The sequence below is a fragment of the Oryctolagus cuniculus genome, chromosome 1 (assembly GCF_964237555.1).
Source record: "Oryctolagus cuniculus chromosome 1, mOryCun1.1, whole genome shotgun sequence".
Lineage (NCBI taxonomy): Eukaryota > Metazoa > Chordata > Mammalia > Lagomorpha > Leporidae > Oryctolagus > Oryctolagus cuniculus.
In genome coordinates, this window is record NC_091432.1 from 5,896,260 (window position 1) to 5,917,840 (window position 21,581).

Below are 21,581 nucleotides of genomic sequence, written 5' to 3' on the forward strand. Positions count from 1 at the left end.
ATGCAAGCGTTCACTACTACACTCAGAGCATTGTCCTTCTTTCTAAAGAAGTCGTATATCGCCAAGTCACCCCCACTTTCCCAACCAGCATTAATCTGGTTTCTGTCCGGATCGACTTGCCTGTTCTGGTCACTTCCTACAAGTGGACAGTGTGGCCCTCCTGTCTGGTCCCTCTCGCTGAGTGCAAGGTGTCCAAGGCTCAGCCCCCTGGCAGCCTGTGTCGGGCTGGGTTCCTGCTCACGCCTGGACAACCCTCCACGTGGGGGTGTGCTACCCACTGGTTGACTGACCCTGGTGGGGTTGCTGCTACATTCCAGCGCTCTGAAGCCCGCAGCGCGGTGCTGCTATGAGCAGACTTTCGGTGAGTAGCTGTCGCCCGTCCAGTCTCTGGGGAGGGGCGGGTGTGTACCTTTCGCCCGTCCGGTCTCCCGGGGCGGGTGTGTACCTGTCGCCCGTCTAGTCTCCCGGGCGCATACCTGGGAGCGAACCTGCCTGGTAACATCTGGGGACACAGCCGGATGATGTTAGCAGCTGCAGCCTAGGAGGGCTGCGAGTTCTCCGCACCCTCGCCAACACTCGTGAACGCTTGGTTTTCAAGAATTCGGACTTCGGGCTTTCTTGCCCCAGCCCCTGGGCAGGTGGTAGGAATGCATCAGCCTGAGCCCCACCGGGTCAGTTGGGGGCGATCGGGGGGTCAAGCAGGGATGGGGAAGGGACGGGAAGACCCGACTGTTCCCTCTCGCAGCCTGCGGGGTGCCGGGAGCCCTGCACACGCGGCCCTTTCCCGTCTGGCCCAGCCCTGAGACGTGGGCAGCGCGAAGCCCCGCCCCTTCCTGGGAGTCGAACCCTCCCGGGCTCCGCCCCGGCCACGCCCTCCGCTGGGGGAGGGGTCGGAAGCCGAGTGGGGGGCGCGGGCGAGAGGAGGGTCGCGAAGGCGTTGGCACCGGAGCCTGGCGTCCCTGGCCCCCGAGTGCACCCTGTCCCTGCTTCGCGGGGGCCTGCCATTCATTTGGGGCCAAAAGGGACCTGCGCCCCCGCCCCCGACCTCGGCTTGGAGGGCTGAGCGCGGGGGCGGGGGAGGCCGTGCAGGAGCGCAGGGACCACCTGGCGGGAGATGGCGGGGCGGGGGGGGGGGTAGAAGGGAGAGATGGGCAGCTCTGCTCCCGGGACCCGGGAGCGTCTCGTGCCGGGGCGAGGGTCGGGGGCCCGGGGTGAAGTTTTGGGGACGTCTGGAGTGACGGTCTGGGGGCACAGAATACAATTCTGGGGGGGTCGAGTGAGGGGATGGAGGCCCCAGGGCTGGGTGGGGCCTCGGATCCTACCTTCGGGGAGGCTCAGAATGAGGGTCTGGGGGTGCGGGACTGAGCAGTGGGTGCGCAGAAAGGAATTCTGCGCGCGTAGGTAGCAGCCAGGTGCGCGGGATGACGTTTCTGATGAGGGCCTGCCCCCCCCCCCGAGTGAGTCTGGGGGCTTGGCATCCAGGTCCATGGCACCACGATCGAGCGCTGGGGGACCCTGGCCCGGCGCCGGGAGGCGGCTCCGGGAGGCGCCGCGGGGGACCGGGCGGGGGCCTGCGGCCGCCGGCCGGGGGCGGAGAAGCGGGGGGTCGGGGTCCCTCCCCCTGGCGCGGGCTCAGGAATCCGCCGAAGGGCGGGCGGAGGCGCCGGGGTGGGCCGCACCGCGGCGGGCGGGCGGGCGGGGGGCGCTTCCTGGGGCCGCGCGTCCAGGGAGCTGCGCCGTCCGCCCGTCCGTCCGCCCGCAGGCACTGTTGGAGCCGCCGGAGCCGCGGGGGCGTCGCGGCCGAGTGAGTGGCGGCCCGTGGGAGGGGGGCGCGGGCCGGAGTCTCGGCAGAGTCGGCGGCCGCCGGGCCGAGAGGCCCGCACCGCCAGGGAACCGGGCGGGGGCGGAGTGGGCCCGGAACCCGGGCCTACGAAACGAGTGGGCCCCGGGTCCTGCGGGGCTGCAGGGCCCCAGGCTCGGACCTGAGCCGGAGCTGGCGGGGCCGGGGCCCGGTGCGGGGGGATGGGGCGGCCGTGGCAGAGGCCCCTGACCCGCCCGCCCCCTCCCGGCCGCAGGATGCTCCCCTTCGCCTCCTGCCTCCCTGGGTCTCTGCTGCTCTGGGCGCTGCTGCTGCTGCTCTTGGGGGCAGCGTCACCGCAGGACTCCGAGGAACCGGACAGCTACACGGTGGGGACAGCGGGGGCGGGTGGCCTACCACTGGGAGACCAGGGTCCCCGGAGGCTGTTCTTGGGGGAGATTCGCCCCCCCAGCCCGGCCGGTAGAGCAGCTGGGGGCCGTTGTTTGGAACAGACTGGGAGGGTGGCCCAGGCTCAGGCCCTGCTATTGGCCTGGCCAGTTGGAGGGGACCCTGGGTGACCACTGCAGCCTCCGGTTTCCTTCCAGGAATGCACCGATGGCTATGAGTGGGACCCAGACAGCCAGCACTGCCGGGGTGAGTGTGACAGGGGGACCAGCCCCCCAGGAGCAGGGACCAGAGCCCAGGGGGCCTGTGCTCTACCCAGCCCAGCAGGGCAGGGCGGCCCCTCCCTCTCCAAGAACCCCGGTAACCCTGTCCCCCCCCCCCGGGGTAGATGGGAGAGCCACTGGGGGAGCCCCGGAGCAGCTGGTCCCATGGAAGGCTTTGCCCCATCGCAACCTGGGAGGGCGGTGTCCACGGGGGGGGGGGGGGCTGCAGATCACTGCCCGGCTGAGCCAGGGCCAGGACCCCCTTGGAGGCAGCGTGGGGGCAGCAGTGGCAACCCCTTCCCCACTTCCAGCCTGTGGCGGGGCCGTGTGGAGGGGAGGGGTCCTGGGTACACCAGGCTGCCTCAGCTTGTGGAGCTCAGGGAGGGCCAAGCGGGCTCCTGCCTCGCCCCCCCCGCCCCGCCCGGGGCCGGCCCCCCTCCCGGGACCGGCTGTGCCGAGCAGGCCGCCTCCCGCAGATGTGAATGAGTGCCTGACCATCCCCGAGGCCTGCAAGGGCGAGATGAAGTGCATCAATCACTACGGGGGCTACCTGTGTCTGCCGCGCTCCGCTTCCGTCATCAACGACCTGCACGGCGAGGGCCCCCCGCCGCCTGTGCCCCCCGCTCAGCACCCCAACTCCTGCCCGCCAGGCTATGAGCCCGACGAACAGGAGAGCTGCGTGGGTGAGTCCCTCTGGGCCCGGGCGTCCCATGCTGTCGCCACGCTTCTCGCAACTTGGGCTCGCGTTCTTGCGTTGCTCCAAGCCCTTACTGATGGCTCCTGGGGGCCACCAGGGGCTGCCCGGCCCCTCATCCAGGCCCTCGCTGTGTCCGGGGCCAGTCCCAGGGGACCCTCCCCTCACGTGCTGCAGAGACCCTGCAGGAGCCTTGATCTGGACTGCACCCCTGGAAGCCGCGGGCCCTGGCGGGGGGTGTCCTGGGATCAGGGTCGCTGGGGGCTGAGGGTGTGGACAGAGCCTTGTCTCCTGCTGCCTCCCAGGCTGGTGGGCGGGTGGGAGGGGTCTCCTGTGCCCTCGTGGTGGCTTCTGGACTGCGTCCTCCCACGCTGGGTGCCTGCCTCGCCGGATGGCGTGAGCGACCCCAGGCGGAGGCTCAGGGGTGTCTGCTGCAGATGTGGACGAGTGTGCGCAGGCCTTGCACGACTGTCGGCCCAGCCAGGACTGCCACAACCTGCCTGGCTCGTACGAGTGCACCTGCCCGGATGGCTACCGCAAGATCGGGCCGGAGTGTGTGGGTGAGTGCGGCCAGCAGCCTGTCTGTTCCTGAGCCCCCAACTCCAGCCCACCCCCGGGCGTCACCCCAGCCCCCGGCCCCCTCTGCCTTCCTGCCATCAGACACAGAGGACTGCATGGACACCGTGTGTGTGCGCATGCGCATGTGTGTGTGTGTGTGTGCCTGTGCGTGCGTGCGTCCTCTGGCTGGCTGGCCCCGTCCAGCTGCCCAGAGACATCCGGGTCTGTGGGCAGTGAGGCCTCGAGTGGGGGCCCCACTGACTGGCGCCTTCCGCGGCCTCCCTCCCCGCCGCCGTCGCAGACGTTGACGAGTGCCGCTACCGCTACTGCCAGCACCGCTGTGTGAACCTGCCCGGCTCTTTCCGCTGCCAGTGCGAACCGGGCTTCCAGCTGGGGCCCAACAACCGCTCCTGTGTGGGTGAGGCTGGGCCAGGCCGGGCTCCTGGGGCCCCCGGGGCTGGGAGGTATGAGCTGGGGGAGCGCCCTTGGCGGCCAGCCCAGACTGCCCCTCTGCTTTTGTCCCGGCACCCCCAGATGTGAACGAGTGCGACATGGGCGCCCCGTGTGAGCAGCGCTGCTTCAACTCCTACGGGACCTTCCTGTGTCGCTGCCACCAGGGCTACGAGCTGCACCGCGACGGCTTCTCCTGCAGCGGTGAGCTCAGCCCTGCGCGGGCTCCCCCAGCGGCGGCCAGGGTGCCCCCACGTCCCGTCCACTGTGGACGGACGCGCGCCCCTGCAGGGTGCTGCACCCCGGGCTGGCCACAGGGCACTCCCAGCCTGGGACGGAGGACAGAGAGGCTCAGGAGTGCTGGAACGGGGGTCAGGCCGCACAGGGGCAGTCGCTGGTCTGAGCCTGTTTCCCTGCCGTAGGGGGGGTCCTCTCAAGGGTTAAGTGGGACGAGGACAGTGGAAGCCGCAGTGCCCCAAGACGAACTGTCACTTCTCCAGAACCTGCCCCGTACAGTGCACCTCCTTACCTACCTGGGCCTGCGGAAACGTGGGCCCAGGACAGGTGTTGGAGAGGACGGAGAAGACCCTGCTTGAGCTGCCCATGCCTCGTACCTGAATACCTGAGTCCGAGCCCAGCTCCACTCACAGTCCCAGCTCCCTGCTAATTGGTGCCCTGGGAGGCAGCAGGTGGAGCCGCCGTAGCTGGGTGTCTGTCACTCACACGGGAGACCTGCACTGAGCTCTGGGCTTCCCTGACCCCCGGCTGTTGCAGCTCTTTGGGGAGTGAACTACGAATGGAAGGTTTCTGTCTCTATGCCTTTCAAATAAAATGAAAATGAAATAAAAAACAGAAAGAAAGAAAATGGTCTGCATGTGTAGCCCCCTGGGGGGTTTCAGGATTTGCAAACTAGGTCCCTCATGATCCCTCTAGTCTGACCTGTGCAAGTTTTTTAAACATATTTTTGTTTATTTGAAAGGCACAGTTATGCACACACAGGGTATATACACAGAGATTTTCCATCTGCTGTTCATTCCCCAAATGGCCGCTACAGCCAGGGCTGGGCCAGGCTGGGTTAGGAGCCTGGAAGTTCACCCAGGTCTCCCACGTACATGGGTGCAGGGGCCCGAGCACTTGAGCCATCGTCCACTGCTTTCCCAGGGGCGTTGGCAGTGAGCCGGATCGGAAGTGGAGCAGCCGGGATTTGAACCGGCACCTGTATGGGAGGCCAGCATTGCAGGTGGCGGCTTTATCCTCGGTACCACAGCGCCAGCCCCTCATTCACTCATTCTAAAGGCAGGGGAAGCGGGGTTCCCCAAAGTCCATCTGAGCCTGCAGACGCCCTGAGCTTCTTTGTCGTGGGGCCGGGCCGTCCAGGGGCAGGACTGGGAGCCCTTCTGTGACCCCTGTTGCCCTTTACTGGGGCGGAGGGCCTTGTCTCATCTCTGCCTCCCCACGTTCAGCCCGACACGTGATGGGCCCTGGCAGTAAGCCTTGTGGGGCTGACCCGTGAGGCCTGCCCCGGGCCCGGGGTCCTCACCCCCAGCCTTCCGCAGATATCGACGAGTGCAGCTACTCCAGCTACCTCTGCCAGTACCGCTGTGTCAACGAGCCGGGACGCTTCTCCTGCCACTGCCCGCAAGGCTACCAGCTGATGGCCTCACGCCTCTGCCAAGGTACGGCCTGCCCAGGTGGGGCAGGCAGGGGCGTCGGGGGCTGGCGGCCTGACGCTTCTGCCCCCTCCCCGCAGACATCGATGAGTGTGAGTCCGGTGCACACCAGTGCTCTGAGGCCCAAACCTGTGTTAACTTCCACGGGGGTTACCGCTGCGTGGACACGAACCGCTGCGTGGAGCCCTACGTGCAAGTGTCAGACAAGTGAGTCCCTGCTGTGCCAGCAGAAACTACAACACCCAGAAGGCTTTGGGGTGGACTGCTGCCCGCTTGAGCGGATGAGTGCCCACAAGGGCTGATGGGAGTTGTAGTCTTTCATGGCTAAACCCTGCCCACAGTTCCAGGGGAATGGAGCAGGTGGGCGAAGTTTCGGGGCCGGGGTGGGGGCCTGGGAAGATGAGCTAGGACTTCATTTGTGTCCCGCGCCTTGGGGTCTCTAGCCGCTGCCTCTGTCCGGCTTCCAATCCCCTGTGTCGAGAGCAGCCTTCGTCCATCGTGCACCGCTACATGAGCATCACCTCCGAGCGCAGCGTCCCTGCCGACGTGTTCCAGATCCAGGCCACGTCTGTCTACCCCGGCGCCTACAACGCCTTCCAGATCCGCGCCGGGAACTCACAGGGAGACTTCTACATCAGGGTAAGGCTCTCCCTCACCCCCAGCCCTCGGCTGAATTCCGGAAGCCTGGAGTGGGCCTGGAGTGGGAGACGTTCCCGTGGTTCCGTGCCATGCCCCGCCCCCGGGGAGGTGGGGCTTCTGTAGGGAGGTGGGGCTGCTCCCCGGGGCGGGGGGAGGGGGGAGGGGGTTAGGCCTGGTATGGTGTCTACCATCCGACCTCAATTTCCTCACCCATAAAACAAGGGAATGGTGTTGGGGGCTCGTGCAGGGGTCTGGGGCCAGAGGATGCAGCCCTGCTGGTGGGGCTGTAGGTGAGGGGGTCCACAGAGCAGCGCAAGTCTCAAGCCAGGGCCCTCGTGTGCGGTGTGTCTGCGGTCCGTGCTTGGGTTTTACTTATTCATTTTTTTTCCCTCTAAGGATTTATTTATTTGAAAGAGTTAGACACACAGAGAAAAAGATATTCCACTGGGCTGGGCCAGGCCAAAGCCAGGAGCTTCATGCGGGTCTCCCACATGTGTGCAGGGCCCAAGCACCTGGGCCACCTTCCACTGCTTTCCCAGGCGCATTAGCAGGGAGCTGGACTGGAAGCGGAGCAGCCGGGACTCAAACCAGCACCCATATGGGATGCCGGCGTCATAGGCAGCTGTTTTTCCTGCTACGGCACGCCAGCTATTTAAACTTTATTTATTTGAAGTTAGAGGGAGAGAGAGAGAATCTTCCATCTGCAGGTTCACCCCCTCCCCACATATCTGCAACTGCCAGGGCGGGGCCAGACTGAAGCTAGAAGCCAGGAACTCCCTCTGGGTCTCCCATATGGGCGGCAGAAACCCGTGCACTCAGGTCTCCGGGGGGACTAGCAGGAGCCGGAGCCAGGCACTCCCCTGTGGGACGCGGGTGCCCCCCGCAGGGCCTTCACCTGCTGTGCCACTGCGCCTGCCAGTTTTTTTTTTTTTTTATTTCTGGGAAGTGGGTGCTTCAAAGGGGAGTCTGCCCGCTCCAGTCACCAAAGGCCTCACCACCCCGCAGCGTCACACCTGGCCTTGAGCCCTGGTTGGACAGAACCGGCTGGGGGGGGGGGGGCACCTGTGGCTCCCCGAGGGCAGGAGGGGAGGGGAGACGGTGACTGGAGCAGGGTCCCGGAATCCAGGCTGACCCAACCCGTGTGCCCTGCAGCAAATCAACAATGTCAGCGCCATGCTGGTCCTTGCCCGGCCGGTGACAGGCCCCCGGGAGTACGTGCTGGACCTGGAGATGGTCACCATGAACTCCCTCATGAGCTACCGGGCCAGCTCCGTGCTGAGACTCACCGTCTTCGTGGGGGCCTACGCCTTCTGAGGGGCGGGTGGGGGCGCGGGGTGACTGCTCCGCTCACGTGCAAGATGCCGTTGTGAGGGGCAGAGAGGGACAGGCAATAAAGGGACAAAGGAGGAGCCCTGCTGGCCCAGGCCGCCGGGGAGGGGCGGGGCTGCCCCCAGAGGGAAGGAGGGGAATGTGCAGACTGAAGTGCAGTAGGCCTGGCTGGCCCCCTGCAGGGACCTGCGGACACCCCCCCCCACGACGGACAGCGCCACGGGCCCAGTCCCAGCTCCGGGCCAGGCCTCGGACAGCCCTCGCCGCTCCCTGGGCCTGTGTTCTAAGTTATAAAGGAGGCAACTGCTTGCTGTGGTCTTCCACTCTTCTTTCCCAAGCCAGAGAACCTCGCAGCAGCGGGACTCTGCTCAGGGACCATCCGCTCCTGCAAACCAGGTCAAGGTCGCCGCGCACTGCGGCCCCAGGCCCGGGAGCCCCAGGCCTGGAGGACTCGCTCTAACGACTGCTGGGCCCACGCGCCCCCCACACACCGAGGCTGCAGACTTCATTTTTATTGTGGCCCGAGGCCCTGGTTAAAAGGCCTGGGAGGGAGGGAGGGAGGGAGCCGGGGCTCTGCCTCCCGGCGCAGCTCAGGTCAGCGGGCCGCAGCTGCAGTAGAGCTGGGATAAGGTCCTGCTCAGAACAGGCCCCAGGTTCCTGCAGGAAGAGGGGCAGGTGAGGGCCCCCTGGGCCCAGGGCAGCCCCGCCCCGCCCCGCCCCTGCCGCGCCCCGCCTCCTGGCCTCACCTCTGCAGACGCCCGCACTTGACGGTGCTGAGCAACATCTCCTGCTCCTTGGGGCTGCCGCAGGCATCATAGGCGGCCAAGAGGCTGCGGGGGGGGGGGGGGGAGGGGGCGAGGGCTGACCTCATGGCTGGCCCACCCGGGAAGGCTCTGGGCCTGCTGGCGGGAGGCTGTGAGCTTCCCACGCCTGGCATTCAAGGTCCCGCTCCGTCCCACCTGCCCCCCTCCTTGGGGAACACGGGGCAGAACCAGCAAAGTTCCCACAGCGGCCTCCCCCACCCCCTGCACCCAGTCTCCCTCCCGCCCGTGGCCTCCCCCAGCGCCCAGGGGCCCGCTGCCCACTGCAAGATCCCCGGGGTCAGCCGGATCCGTCCATCCTGGGTCTACACGGCCCACACAGCCAGGCCCTCCCAACCCCAGGTGTTAGCTGAACTGGTCTGGGCGTGGGGAGGGCGGGGGCCCTCGTGGACACCTGCCTGGACGGGGTGCTGTATCGATCCACCAGCGCCGCTGCCTTCTCCCCACTCACTCCACGCACCTGCATCAGCTGCCGCGCAAAGACCTCTCGCACGGACTGGGCCTGGGGGGGCGGGGGCGGTGTCAGAGGGGGCGGGGGCAGTGTCGGGGGGGCGGGGCCAGGCAAGAAGGAGCCGAGTGCGCGGAGGCAGTACCTTGTTCTTGATGGCTCCAGCGTTGAAGTCGCTGAAGGTGAGGAGTGAGCACAGGGGGTTCGGGCTGGGCCTGGTCTCGGATCCCGGGTCCCCGGGGGGCTCCCAGGGGCGGCTGCGTAGGGTGTGGCCCTAGAAGAAGGCGGCACTGAGGCCAGGTGGCAGCCCTCAGGGACCAGCGCCCCGCAGCACGTGGGGGCCCAGGTACGGGCAGTGGCAGGCAGGTGGCCAGCTCACCTGATACAGACTCTGCAGGCCCCGAGTCATGAGGGCCAGATAGGCCGCCGACTCCTTGATATCCGCCGTGCGCTTAACGAAGAAGCCGTCAATGACCTAGCAGAGGGGACGGAGAGGCAGGGAGGTTCCCGCCCGAGCCCCGGGCCCAGGCGCCCCTGGCACGGGCCGGCGGCCCCCCCCACCGCTCACCTGGGTGTTGGTGACGGCCTGCAGCAGCGTGCTCTCTGGGAGGCTGAGGTTCTGGGCCGGGCCGTGCTCCTCCACCAGGTACACCCGGCGCCCCAGGCCGCAGCGCTTTAGCCGGAACTGGAAGGCAGGGGTGGGGCGGGGAGGGTCAGACATGGACACTGTGCCCTGGGCCCTCTCCGCCTGCCCTGGTCTCCACGGAGTCCCTGTGGAAATCAGCGTCAGACTCCACTCCCAGACGGCCGGGCCTGGTTCCTTGGAGACCGCAGGGCTGGGCACCCTGGGCTGCTGCCGTGCGTCCGGATGGGACCGCGGGGGTCTGACCCCGCTGAGGCGGCCCCTGGGCAGGGACGGGCGGGGTGTGCGGAGGCCAAGGAACCTTCTGCTCCCGGAAGCGGCCGTCCACGATGCTGCTGCACAGGTCGTCCAGCCGCTTGCGCTCCACGATGTGGTCCAGCACCAGCTCCCCTGGCCTTGCTGCGGAGAAGCCAGGGAGCGTCTCGGGGGCGCGTCCCCTGCCCGCCTGGCCCCGCCTCTGACACCTGCCCACCTTTACCTGGGTCCCTGGGCCGGGTCTCCTGGGCCACCCACACAAAGTCCCCGACGTGCAGCTTGCGCACCGTGTGGCTCACACGCAGCCGCTGGAGTTCTCGGAGTAGCTCGGGCCTGTGCCCCGCCCTGGTGGTGCAGAGGAGGCCAAGGTCAGGGCAGGCCAGCATCCCCTCCCCCCGCCGGCTCCCAGGCTGCCCCGCCTCACTCACCCCCTGGTCTCACCAACGTCCACACACAACAGCACCCTGTACTCCCCGGGCCCCAGCTCCAGCGCTGCCTGCTGGACACCCCCCGCGCTGGCGCCACTACGGGGGAGGGGGAGGGGGAGAGAGGTGGTGTTGGAGGCCAGAGCCCCCAGCGCCCCGGCTCAGCTGCAGGCGACAGAGCAGGGCGGGGCGGCGGCTTCATTTCCAGGCCCCCTCCTCCCCTGCCCCTGCTCACAGCTCAGCCGGGGCCGCCCCTGGCACTGCCGGCTCCTCCCCGGGAGGCTGCTCGGGCCCCACGCCCGCGTCCACCGAGCGCGGTCCCGATTCAGCCAGCTTCTGGGCCAGCTCCAGGCCCTCCGCGGTGAGCGAGTACCTGGGAGGGGACACAACACAGCTCTGCCTTCTTCCCTGGCCCCTGGCAGGCTCTCGCCTGCCCCACGCTGGGCTGCGCCGGGCTGGCCTCCCGCAAACAAGCCCAGCGGCTCCCTGTGCCCACCTTCCCGCTCCTGCCCCCGCCTTCCCACCCCTGCCCGGTGCCACTTCCCAGGTCTGCGAAATGCACCCTCTGGCACGCACTCCTCCCTCATCTTCCCGCTCACCACTCTAAGGCCTTCGAACCGCTTCTCCCGCTGCCCTCACCCGCCCCTGCCTCCTTCACTCCCACACTCCCCAGCCGCCGCATCAGGTCTGGGAACTGCTGGGAGCCCACGGGAGTCCGCCACGCCCACCGCCCCCCCACGCCCACCGCCCCCCCACGCTCACTGTCCCCCCCACGCCCACTGCCACCCACGCACACTGCCCCCGCCACGCTCACTGCCCCCCCCCACGCCCACTGCCCTGCCCCGCTCACTGTCCCCCACCACGCTCACTGTCCCCACCACTCCCACTGCCCCGCCACGCCCACTGCCCCCCACCACGCTCACTGCCCGAGTCATGCACACTGTCCCCCCCACCCCTGCCACGCCCACTGCCCCGCCCCGCTCACTGTCCCCGGCCACGCTCACCACCCGGGTCATGCCCACTGCCCCTGCCACGCCCACCACCCACCACGAACACCGTCTCCCCCACGCCCACTGCCCCGCCCCGCTCACTGTCCCCGGCCACGCTCACTGCCCGGGTCATGCACACTGTCCCCCCCCGCCACGCCCACTGCCCCCCCACCATGCTCACTGCCCCCCACGCCCCCGCCCCGCCACGCCTCCCGTGTCCCGCACCTGGCTGGCTGGTGCGCCCTGAGCACCAGGTTCTTGTGGAGCAGGGAGCGGAGCGCTGGCCAGGACCGCGAGCTCCCGGGAGTGACCTGTGCGGTGGGAGGGGACGCTCAGAGCGCCGCGGCGCTGCCACGCGGGTCAGGCCCCGCGCTCGCGCCCTGGGCTCACCCTGGCGGCCATCTGAGTGCACCGCTGCAGCAGCTCCTCCTTGGTCAGGAAGCCTCGGCCCTCGGGGTTCTACGGCCAGCAGACACGCGGGGGCAGGCTCAGCGCCGGCTGCTCCGCGCCCGCCCCCGTGCCCGTCCCCCTCCCGGGGGCCCGGCACGCACCAGGTGCTCCTGGTACAGCAGCAGCAGCACCGCCCGGGCCCCTGAGTGCCGAGCCGGCCAGTAGCCACCGGAGCCGCCGGCCTGGGGCTGCGCGGAGGCCTGAAAGGCAGAGGGGGACTGGGAAAGGGAGCCAGGCCCCCGGCCAAGCCACGGCTGCCCCACCTGTAAAACGGGCCGGGAGGGGGGTCGACCCCCTAGAAATCGGGGCAGAGGCGGGGGGGGGGCGGCAGGAGCAGTGGCAGGGGCTGGGAGTTACCTGCTGCCCCCCAGATCCCCCTCCCACTGAAGTCTGCCCGCGCAAGGACCCCACCGTGGCTTCCCTAAGTGGCTGAGCGTGGAGCTGTCGCCAGCTGTTCCCAACATCCCAACTTACAGCTTAAAGCACTAACAGGGTGTCATTCGCCCCAAGCCCGGCAGCCGTGGTGAGAGCCGGACTCAGGCCTGCTAACGCCCCAAGCCCCTAGTGCCCGGCTCCCCCTGCGCCCTCCCCCCCCCTTCTCACTGCCACGGGAGGGGCCTGGGCCTGGGCGGGCGGCCCTTCGCCGGGGGGACTCCTCGCTCCGGACGGTGAGCCCTGGCCATCGCCATCGCCATCGCCATCGCCGCCTGCGGGAGCGTAAGAGCGTCAGCCCCGCACCGCAGCTCTGAGGGTCCCGGGGTGCAGCCTGGAGACCCGCCAGCCCCGGGGCGAGCGGAAGCCCGAGCCCGCAGCCAGGCCATCGCGGCGGGCGCTCACCGCCGGACGCTCGGTGCTGGCGCAGCCGCTCCTCCAGCATCCTGCAGAGCCCGTCTCCGAAGTGCTGCAGGATCTTAGCTTCTTTCCCGCTGCGCAGGGGCAGTGGGTACCGCCGGAGGGAGCGCAGGGCCTGGCGGAGGCGGGCGGGAGGCCTCGGGTCAGGGCAGGTCGGTCCCGCCTGCCGGCTCGGCCCGCACCTGCCCCCGGCACCCACCTTCTGAAACACGAAGCGCGTGCGGCGCCCCCTGCTGGCCGCCTCGTCGCGCCACTCGGTGAGCCAGCGCACGAAGAGCGGGTTCGGGCACTCGGGCAGCGGGCGCTTCCGGCCCAGGCGGACCGGCGCCGCCATGAGCCCCGGCGCCCGCGGGGCCGGGCCGCCGCCAGGTCTGTGGCTGGATTCGAACACCTGGCCGGGGTAGGGACTGAGGGCGGGAACCTCTGCAGTCACGTGGCCCAGCCCGAGAGGCGCCTCCCGCCGCCCTCCCCGCCCCCGCGCGGCCCTCAGTGGCCGGAGCCCAGCGCAGCCGCGGCCACCTCTCGCCTCGGTGCCCCCGCCCGGCCGCGGCCGGCTTTTCGGGCGCGCCCCGCCCAGGCCCCTGAGCCTCGACCCGCCCCTTCCTCCCACGGCGGATTCGAGAGCGGGGGCCCCACGCGCCCTCGGAGGAGGGCGGACAGCGCCCCTAGCGGCGAGGAGGACCGCCAGGCCCTGCCTCACCCCGGCGGAGCGGGGCAGCAGAGAGGGGGCTCAGAGAGAGTCCATGAGACTGGGGGCGGGGGATAGCGGAGCGCAGGTGCATCTGTGGGTAGGGGGTCAGAGGAGCGCAGGTGCATCTGTGGGAGGGGGCTCGAGGAGACTCCAGGAGACTGGGGGCGGGGGACAGAGGAGCGCAGGTGCCTCTGTGGGAGGGGACTCGGGCAGAGTCCAGGAGACTGGCGGCGGGGGGTAGCGGAGCGCAGGTGCATCTGTGGGAGGGGGCTCGAGGAGACTCGAGGAGACTGGGGGCGGGGGACAGCGGAGCGCAGGTGCCTCTGTGGGAGGGGGCGTGAGGAGACTCCAAGAGACTGGGGGCGGGGGACAGCGGAGCGCAGGTGCCTCTGAGGTGCCTCTGTGGATAGGGGGCACGAGAAGAGTCCAGGAAGGGCGGGGGACAGCGGAGCGCAGGTGCCTCTGTGGGTACGGGCTCGGGGAGAGTCCAGGAGACTGGGGGCGCGGGACAGAGAAGCGCAGGTGCATCTGTGGATAGGGGCTCGAGGAGAGTCCAGGAGACTGGGGGCGGGGGATAGCGGAGCGCAGGTGCATCTGTGGGAGGGGGCGTGAGGAGACTCCAGGAGACTGGGGTCGGGGGACAGCGGAGCGCAGGTGCCTCTGTGGGTAGGGGCTCTGGGGTGTGCGGCGGCGGAAGCCCTAGCTGGGCGGACTGGGGTGAGAGCAGAGGCGCTGTGTGCGTCCCGGCAGGTGTGGCGGCCAGAGGGGCGCACGTGAGCCGCTCCGGGGCTGAGGCTCCCCGGCTCGGGGGCTCGGTGGAGGCGCGGGACCCCCTTCCCCCAGCGAGGTTTGGAGATGGAACTCGGTGGGCCCAGGTTGAGCGACACGTAAGCAGGTGCTTCGGCGCAGGGAGGGGGAGCGGGCCCTGCTGGCGTCCGCAGCAGTCCCAGGTCGAGAGCGGGCGAACCCCAAGCAGGGGCGTGCGGGGCCCGGGACCCCCCGAGAGGGCCGGAGGGGCGGGCGCCGGGGCCCAGCCCGCCTCCCTCCCAGCACGGCCTTATAAGGAGCCCGAAGCCGGCGCCGCGGCCGGCTCCGCCCCCGCCAGGCTCATGTCCTAATAAGGACATCTAGGGCATCCCGCGGCCGGGGGCGGCCGCGAGCGCGTCTCCAGGGCGACTGCGGCCCCCTCCCCCTCCCGGGAAGCTGCGGGGCGCCCGGGGGTGGCGGGGCGCGGCCGCGGCCTGGTCCCCGGAGCTCCGCGGCAGGCGCCCCTGCTCGGGGGCCGCGGTGGGGGCCCGGGCCGAGGACATCCTCCGGAGCTCTGCTCTCCCGCTCGCTCGCTCGCTCGCGCCTCGGCTCTGCCCGCGTTAAACCGTGCACCTGTGCACCCGAGAGCCAGGCCCAAGTCTGGCCTCACACGCGTTTCCTCTCCTCACCGCCTGACAGCCCTGAATTTGCAAAACACCTGAAAATAAATGAATAAACCACACAGAGTCCTCGCGGCTTCCCCTGTGTTTTCTATTCTTTTTGCCGTGGGAGCCGCATCCGCCTTTTTCTCTGGGGACGAGCGCAGCTTTGCCGATTCTCCCGGTGTAGGGCCGGGTCCCAGCCCAGCGAACAGCCGCTTCCTGTCGGGAAAGCAACGCCCCCCGCCACCCTCGGCCGCCGCAGACCCGAGGTCTCCAGACACCCGTCCCGCGCCGGGATCTGGAGCCTCTGAGGGATCCTTTTCGGGTCACTTCGCCAGCGCGCCCGCCTTTCCTGGGACGCTCGGCCAATGGGCGCGCGCTGCGCGCGGAGGCCCCGCCCCTCGCGGCCCCGGCCTACACCTCCCGGCGTGCACCGCGGGGCCGGCCGAGGGAGCCGGCGGGCGACTCGGCGCGCCCGCCGGCCGCGCGGACTCCATTTCCCGTCGGCCCCGCGAGGGAGCGCCGGAAGCCCGCCCCGCCCCTCATTGTGCGGCTCCTACTAAACGGAAGGGGCCGGGAGAGGCCGCGTTCAGTCGGGTCCAGGCAGCAGCTGCGGCGGCTCTCGTCTCCTCCGCCTTCTGCCCCCTTGCCATCTTCCTCTCGCTTCCGGAAACATGGTGAGCGGCAGGCCGCGGCGGCCGAGGGGAGGCGGCCGAGGGCGACGGCGGAGCGGGAGCTGCAGCCCGGCCCCGAGCGCCCCGGGCGGGATGAGGGGGTCTCGCCCCGGGAGGCGGGCGGCGCCGGGACGCGCGTGCGCGCTCGTGGGCGCCGCGAAGGGCCGGCTCGGACGTCGCTCGCGCGCCCCCTGGCCTCCCCTCCCCCACCGCGCTGCTGCGCCCGCGCGGGCCGCGGCCGTGGGGGAGGGGGCGCGGGCGCGCGCCCCTCGCGGAGCCGCCGGCGTCGCGCGCCGTCTCGCGGGGGCGCGCGCCCCTCCGGAGCACGCGGCGCCCGAGCCCGGCCCCGGGGGCGGCGAGGCAGCAGGCGCGCGCGCCCCACCCCACCCTGGCGCGGTCCCGGCCCCGCGCCCCTCCCGCGGCGAGAGCAGGTGGCTGGGGCTGCGGGCCTGCGGCGCGCGGCTCGGCGCGGGGTCCCGCCGGGGCGCGAGCTGGAGCGGCGCTGCCGGCCGGCGCGTGCGCACACGCGCGGTCGCGGCCGCCGGGGGTCGCGGCAGCCCCCCTGGGCTACCGGGGCTTCGGCTCTCCCGGCTGGGCCCGGAAGAGGGAGCCGAGTTTAGGGAAGTGATCCAGGCAGGCGCCGCCTGGAAACCACCCCGCATCCTGTGTCCGGCCCGACGGCCGCGGGGACCGAGGTCCCCTGGGCAGGCGGCGGACAGGCCGGGGCGGCCCTGGGCGGCAGGCCAGCGGCCCTGCTGGCGGTTCCGGGGAACGGAGGGCCCTGGAGGCGCCGCTGCCCCTCGGATTCGAGGTTTTCTTGGGCAGAGGGCCGGGGCTCTCGGTGTCCTCTCCCCGCCCACTCCGGAAGCGGCTGGGTCACGTGGCCAGCTTCCTCTGCAGTTGGGGGGTGCAGATTTCCCCATCGTGGACAGTCGCTCCCCCTCCTGGCCAGGGCGCCCCGGGCCTGATGCAGAGCTCTCGGGGGCCTGGGGCGCCGCAGTTGGCTTGTTAAGTTTTTTTTTTTAATATTTGTTTATCTGAAAGGCAGGGAGGTCTTCCATCCGCTGGTTCCCTCCCCAAACGGCCGCCACAGCCGGGTGTAGGCCAGGCTGGAGCCGGGAGCCCGACACGCCGTCCTGGGGTCCTGCGCAGGTGGCAGGGGCCCACGCACTTGGGCCGTCCTCTGCCCCTGCGGGCGTAGGGAGGAAGCTGGCTGGGCAGCGAGCGCTCCCGTGTGGGGTGCCGCCACTGCACTCCTTCGATTCGTTCCCGTGGCCTCTGGGGCCCTTGGCCACCCGCAGAGGCTGGGGGCTGTGGTTCCTGCCTTGGTTGGGAGAGACCCCAGTCGGGAAGCAGGTGCCTGCATTCTGTCTGACCCACTTGCTGGAACGGCAGGGCCTCCGTGGGCGCTCCTGCCGACGTCCTGGGGGCCTGGTCGCCTCCTGAAGAGGAGGCGGGGGCTGAAGTGTTTGGGCCCCCTCTCAGCTCTGGCGGGCTCGGTGGGCAGCTCTGTTCAGGGCCGAGACGGTGCCGGGAGCAGGACTGGGCGGCCCGGAGCCCCTCTCTGGACCCGCACCTCGGCAGAGGCTCTGCTCCCACGGGTCCTCACCGTCGGGGCCGTGGAAAGCAGGAAGGGCGCTGGGCTGTCCAGGCCGAGTGACCGCCCGGGGCGTGGGCTGGGAGGGCCCCGGGCGGCGTTCCGGCCTCTCACGCAGTCGCCCCCCGCCCGTTCGCAGGCCTCCGGCGTGGCTGTCTCTGACGGCGTCATCAAGGTGTTCAACGACATGAAGGTGCGCAAGTCGTCGACGCCCGAGGAGGTGAAGAAGCGCAAGAAGGCGGTGCTGTTCTGCCTGAGCGAGGACAAGAAGAACATCGTGCTGGAGGAGGGCAAGGAGATCCTGGTGGGCGACGTGGGCCAGACCGTGGAGGACCCCTACGCCACCTTCGTGCAGATGCTGCCCGACAAGGACTGCCGCTACGCCCTCTACGACGCCACCTACGAGACCAAGGAGAGCAAGAAGGAGGACCTGGTGTTCATCTTCTGGTGAGCGGGGCTGCGGGAGGGCGGCGCCGCGGGAGCCGGGAGCCGGGAGGGGCGGTGCGGGCCGCGAGTTCCTGCCTCGTGTCTCTCCAGGGCCCCCGAGTGTGCGCCCCTCAAGAGCAAAATGATCTACGCCAGCTCCAAGGACGCCATCAAGAAGAAGCTGACAGGTGAGGGCCGGGCCTGGGCTGCCGGGAGCCGGGAGCCGGGAGCCGGCCCCTGCCTCCGCTCACAGATGCCCCCTCCCCACAGGAATCAAGCATGAATTGCAAGCCAACTGCTACGAGGAGGTGAAGGACCGCTGCACCCTGGCGGAGAAGCTGGGGGGCAGCGCCGTCATCTCCCTGGAGGGCAAGCCCTTGTGAGCCCCCAGCCCCCGCCCGGCGCATCTGACAGCCCCAGACCTGCCCTTGGGGGTTGCAGGCTGCCCCCTCCCTGCCAGGCCGGAGGGGCTGGGGGGATTCCAGCAGGGGGAGGGCAATTCCTTCGCCCCAGTTGCCAAACAGCCCCCCTCCCCCTGGACCCTCCTCCCCCTCCCATCCCTGACGGTTCTGGCCGCCCCAAACTGCTTTTGATTTTCTGATTCCTCTTGGGTTGAAACAGACCAAGCCCCCCCCCCCGGCACCCCAGTTTGGGGGAGTCCTGTATTTTTTTTAACGACACCCCTACCCCTGCCTATCCCGTTCCCTTCCCGTGCTGCCAACTTCTAACCACAGTAGTGACTGTGCTCGTCTGTAGTTCTGTGTATAAATGGAATGTTGTGGAGATGACCTCCCCGCCCCCGACTCGACCACTCACGTCCACGGAAGCAGGACCAGTAAGGGACCTTCGATTAAAAAAAACGAAAACAACAACAAGGGTTTCCTTCTCTCTTTTTTTTTTAAGATGATTTATCTGAAAGGCAGGCAGACAGATCTTCCATCTGCTGGTTCACTCCTCAAGTGCCAGGGCCGGATCAGGCCAGAGCCAGGAGCCAGAAGCTCCATCCGAGGCGGCTCCATGGGTGGCAGGAACCCACGGACTGGAGCCACTTCTGTCTTCCAGGCACACGAGCAAGGGGTCAGCCTCTGAAACAGGCTGTGGGAGTCCAGAGGGCTCAGACTGCCTCAGGACCTCGAGGACAGAGCGGCATCTGTACCTTGTCCCATGACAGCATTCCCAGCCCCAGGGTCTGAGATGCCTGACGGTCGCCGCCTTCCTCGTGCTGGTGGCTTAGGGCTGCCGGGTGGGCCATTCTGGGGTGGCAGAGGCCAGGGTGTGTCTGCTGCTGGCGCTGTGAGGACCCGCACTCGAGGGGGCTTGGAGCCGGGCCTGGTTGGTTGTGCAGCTTGTGCTGGGCAGTGAGGGCCACTCTGGTGTGCTGTCCAGTCCTGCCCGGGGGGCCTGAGCTGCTTCCTCCACCGCACAGCCCGGCTCCTGTCTCCTGCACAGCTGACTCATTGATGAGGGCCAGGTCCATGGCCGCTGTGAATCAGGCCAAGGTGAGCCTTTGGCCTTCCCTGTGCAGGTGGCTGGAGTCCATCCTGGGTGGGGCTGGTCAGATGGAGCTCAGGACTTCAGACCTGGGTACCGGAAGCCTCACCTCCCTGTGTTTAATCAGAAGGGAGTTGCCGGGGCTCTGGGCTGTGTGCTGTCTGCAGCCTGTACTTTGGGCTTTCACTGCCCGGCAGGCAAAGGCAGCCAAGAAGTGCGGCCCTAGGGTGGGGTGCGGTGCTGCAGCCATTGAACCCCCTCCCCTCCCGGAAGGGACGGGAACTGAAAGGCTTCTTGGAGTTGGAGCTGGCTCCTGACCACTCAGGCAGGCGGAGTTCAGTTCTCCCAGCTGGAGAATTGGGGATCTGTGTGAATGCGGCCGGCTCACCGTAGAAGCAACCCTTGAAGACGGCCTGGTGTCTGAGCACCTCAGCACAAGGAGCCTGCGGCCCCGGGTGAGGGGGCTGCCCCTCCCACCTCCAACGGGAAGTCGCCAAGACCCTGCACAGTAGCCTGGCAGAGGGTGAGGAGGGTGGCAGTGAACTCCAAGGCCAAGGCCCCTAGGGGCTCTGCTGGCCGTGGCCAAGTGTGGTGCCTGTGCTGCCCTGTTTATTCCTCTCGTAGGGCCTGTCACCTATGGAGGGGTGGGCCTGGGCCTGGTCTAGGAGAGTGGGCTGAGGGTGAGGGTGTGCAGTGGCCTCTGGGGGGAAGGGGGTGTCCTGGAGGGAGGTCTGGTGTCTGGGTCTGCCTGCTCGAGGCTCCCCCTTTAGGGCGATCAGGGAGTGGTGGAGGAGCCGCGAGCTGGTCTGCAGAGTGGGCCTTGAAGTCCCCTGCCCTGTCTTCCCCACGGCAGCAACATGGCTAGCAGAGAAAAGGGGTGGGTACTGGCCCAAGACGGGTCTGACCTCGGCTGAGGCTGCTCCTGGGTGGCCGGCCCCTCCCTGCCGTGGACACACAGGTGCCTGGGGGAGCTGTGGAGGCCTCGGAGCCCCCCTGGGTGTGTTGGTGCAAGCTCAGCAGGGTTCCGGAGGGAAGAGGTCCAGCAGCCCTTGAGGTATGTGGACGTTGCAGGGCAAGTGGTCACCCGTGACAGGCTGGAGGGGCCAAGGGGCTGCTTGGCCGTCTGAGCGGTGTTGGAGGCGCCCCTGGTTCCTGGTGCCTCGTTGGCATACTTGTTAGCCAGTGCCCGTGACCGCAGGTACTGCTGTCCTATCCCAGGGGCCTCTGCTTAGGCTGCCTGGGGCCACCCCTCAGCTTGGCTGCCTGAGTTGCACGTGTCATGTCCATAGCTTCAGGTGCTCCTCAGAGGCCGCCAGGCCTTCCAGCTTGTGTGTCAGGAGGCAGGGGCCAGGGGTGTGGGAGGTCCGTCCGCCTTCATCTTCAGGCAGATACCATGGGGACCACCTGACGTGGTGGGCAGGGGAAGGCCTGAGCGGCAGCTGGCCTGGATCCCAGGGGTGGAGTTGGAGGCTTTGCAGGTGTGGTGTGCGTAGGGCGCCTGAGGGCTCTTGGGCAAAGCAGAGAGGGGAGGCAGTGGCCAGGGGCCCGCCGTGCAAGCTAAGGACTTTGGGCTTTGTGTCTTGGGTGGTTCTAGAAGGGCCCTGGGCAGGGAAAGATGTGGTCCAAGGGACAGGAGGATTGGGACCAATTGGGGCCACCAGCGCCTTTCTTAGGCATGGCAAGTGTGCACCTGGGCAGGATGTCAACAGCTTGAAGCAGTGCGCCTGAAACCAGCGCCCTCACCACACACACCTGGCGCTGCGTCCTTGTCCCCACTCCTGTGAAACCAGCCTGCAGGGTGAGCCCAGGGCACAGTGCTGACCACCAGTCGGCTCACAGGACTCCTGCAGCGTCCTCCTCTGGCCCCCAGGGCTCACTGGGGGCACCTTCGGGCCGGGAGGCAGTACTTGCCCTCAGCCCTGCAGAGCGGTCAGGCAGCTTGAGGGAGCACCTATGCAGCAGTGGGGAGGAGTTGGGCAGGGGCCTGGGGCCAGTGCAAGCCCCCCTCCGTAGCCCTCCCCCCTGGAGCTGACATCCACGGAGCAACCCCTCGTGGGCAGACCCAGTACTGCAGGTGGGTGAAGGGGGAAAGGGGTGCGAAGCCATCTTTGTGGCTTTCGGCGTTGCCGGTCGGGGAACAACACCTGCTCAGAGCCCCTAGGACTGCGTGTCAAGCCCTGCCCCTGGCATTGGCCGTGGGCAGCCCTGTGCACTCCCTGCTCTCTTTCCCCTAGAGAGTGGGACCAGCAGAGAGGGGGCAGGGGGTCCTGCATTCACTCGTGGGAGTGCCTGACGTGGCCCTGCTCACGGGCAGGGAGGGCCTTGTGCTCAAAGGAGCCGCCCACCTCCTGAGGAGGCCGCACAGGGCCCTGCTCAGGCTGGGCTGCCAGCTTCCCCCAGCCCCCCAGCCAGCTTGGGCTTCAATTCTTGCTGTTGATGTGAGGCCCCGGGTGTCCCTTGAGCCCCGCCATGCTGGCGATGAAGGCTTCATCCGCAGACCACCATTCTCAGAACCCCGCCTACTGCACTCCTTCCCGCACATGCAGCCTGTGCTGGGGGCAGGCCTGGGCCCCTCCAGCCCCTCCCATTGCTCCCTGAGGTGGT

The 21,581-nt window shown here is 68.8% G+C and overlaps 3 protein-coding genes across 3 annotated transcripts; 2 read left to right on the plus strand and 1 right to left on the minus strand.

The window, feature by feature from the left end:
- Positions 1–1,632: 1,632 nt before the first annotated feature.
- Positions 1,633–8,114, plus strand: EFEMP2 (EGF containing fibulin extracellular matrix protein 2). The gene is made up of 11 exons (XM_051827938.2): positions 1,633–1,804; positions 2,076–2,187; positions 2,404–2,452; positions 2,943–3,149; positions 3,598–3,720; positions 4,020–4,136; positions 4,253–4,372; positions 5,725–5,844; positions 5,919–6,045; positions 6,282–6,477; positions 7,630–8,114. Exons 2-11 carry the CDS (start codon positions 2,077–2,079, stop codon positions 7,789–7,791), a joined length of 1,332 nt encoding a protein of 443 aa, XP_051683898.1. The 5' UTR covers positions 1,633–1,804; position 2,076; the 3' UTR covers positions 7,792–8,114.
- Positions 8,115–8,303: 189 nt separating this feature from the next.
- On the minus strand, positions 8,304–13,160 carry MUS81 (MUS81 structure-specific endonuclease subunit). The gene is made up of 16 exons (XM_070068367.1): positions 12,889–13,160; positions 12,675–12,804; positions 12,441–12,544; positions 11,939–12,100; positions 11,778–11,846; positions 11,613–11,698; positions 10,634–10,771; positions 10,402–10,497; positions 10,197–10,318; positions 10,020–10,117; positions 9,644–9,760; positions 9,455–9,550; positions 9,221–9,349; positions 9,026–9,129; positions 8,553–8,636; positions 8,304–8,463 (listed from the first exon to the last, which is right to left on the minus strand). Exons 1-16 carry the CDS (start codon positions 13,021–13,023, stop codon positions 8,397–8,399), a joined length of 1,737 nt encoding a protein of 578 aa, XP_069924468.1. The 5' UTR covers positions 13,024–13,160; the 3' UTR covers positions 8,304–8,396.
- Positions 13,161–15,236: 2,076 nt separating this feature from the next.
- Positions 15,237–18,358, plus strand: CFL1 (cofilin 1). Its single transcript, XM_051827941.2, has 4 exons — positions 15,237–15,466; positions 17,200–17,507; positions 17,598–17,674; positions 17,757–18,358. The coding sequence occupies exons 1-4, from the start codon at positions 15,464–15,466 to the stop codon at positions 17,867–17,869; spliced, it is 501 nt and encodes a 166-aa protein (XP_051683901.1). The 5' UTR covers positions 15,237–15,463; the 3' UTR covers positions 17,870–18,358.
- The last annotated feature ends 3,223 nt before the right edge of the window (positions 18,359–21,581 follow it).

Coding starts and splice junctions, on each gene's coding strand:
- CFL1 (XM_051827941.2), top strand. Junction 17,508..17,597: donor GACCTGGTGTTCATCTTCTG/GTGAGCGGGGCT, acceptor GTGTCTCTCCAG/GGCCCCCGAGTGTGCGCCCC. Junction 17,675..17,756: donor CATCAAGAAGAAGCTGACAG/GTGAGGGCCGGG, acceptor CCCTCCCCACAG/GAATCAAGCATGAATTGCAA.
- MUS81 (XM_070068367.1), bottom strand. CDS start 13,023: ATGGCGGCGCCGGTCCGCCTGGGCCGGAAGCGCCCGCTGCCCGAGTGC. Junction 9,761..10,019: donor GCCGCTTCCGGGAGCAGAAG/GTTCCTTGGCCT, acceptor CCTGCCTTCCAG/TTCCGGCTAAAGCGCTGCGG. Junction 8,464..8,552: donor AAGTGCGGGCGTCTGCAGAG/GTGAGGCCAGGA, acceptor CTCTTCCTGCAG/GAACCTGGGGCCTGTTCTGA.
- EFEMP2 (XM_051827938.2), top strand. CDS start 2,077: ATGCTCCCCTTCGCCTCCTGCCTCCCTGGGTCTCTGCTGCTCTGGGCG. Junction 3,150..3,597: donor CGAACAGGAGAGCTGCGTGG/GTGAGTCCCTCT, acceptor TGTCTGCTGCAG/ATGTGGACGAGTGTGCGCAG. Junction 4,137..4,252: donor CAACAACCGCTCCTGTGTGG/GTGAGGCTGGGC, acceptor CGGCACCCCCAG/ATGTGAACGAGTGCGACATG.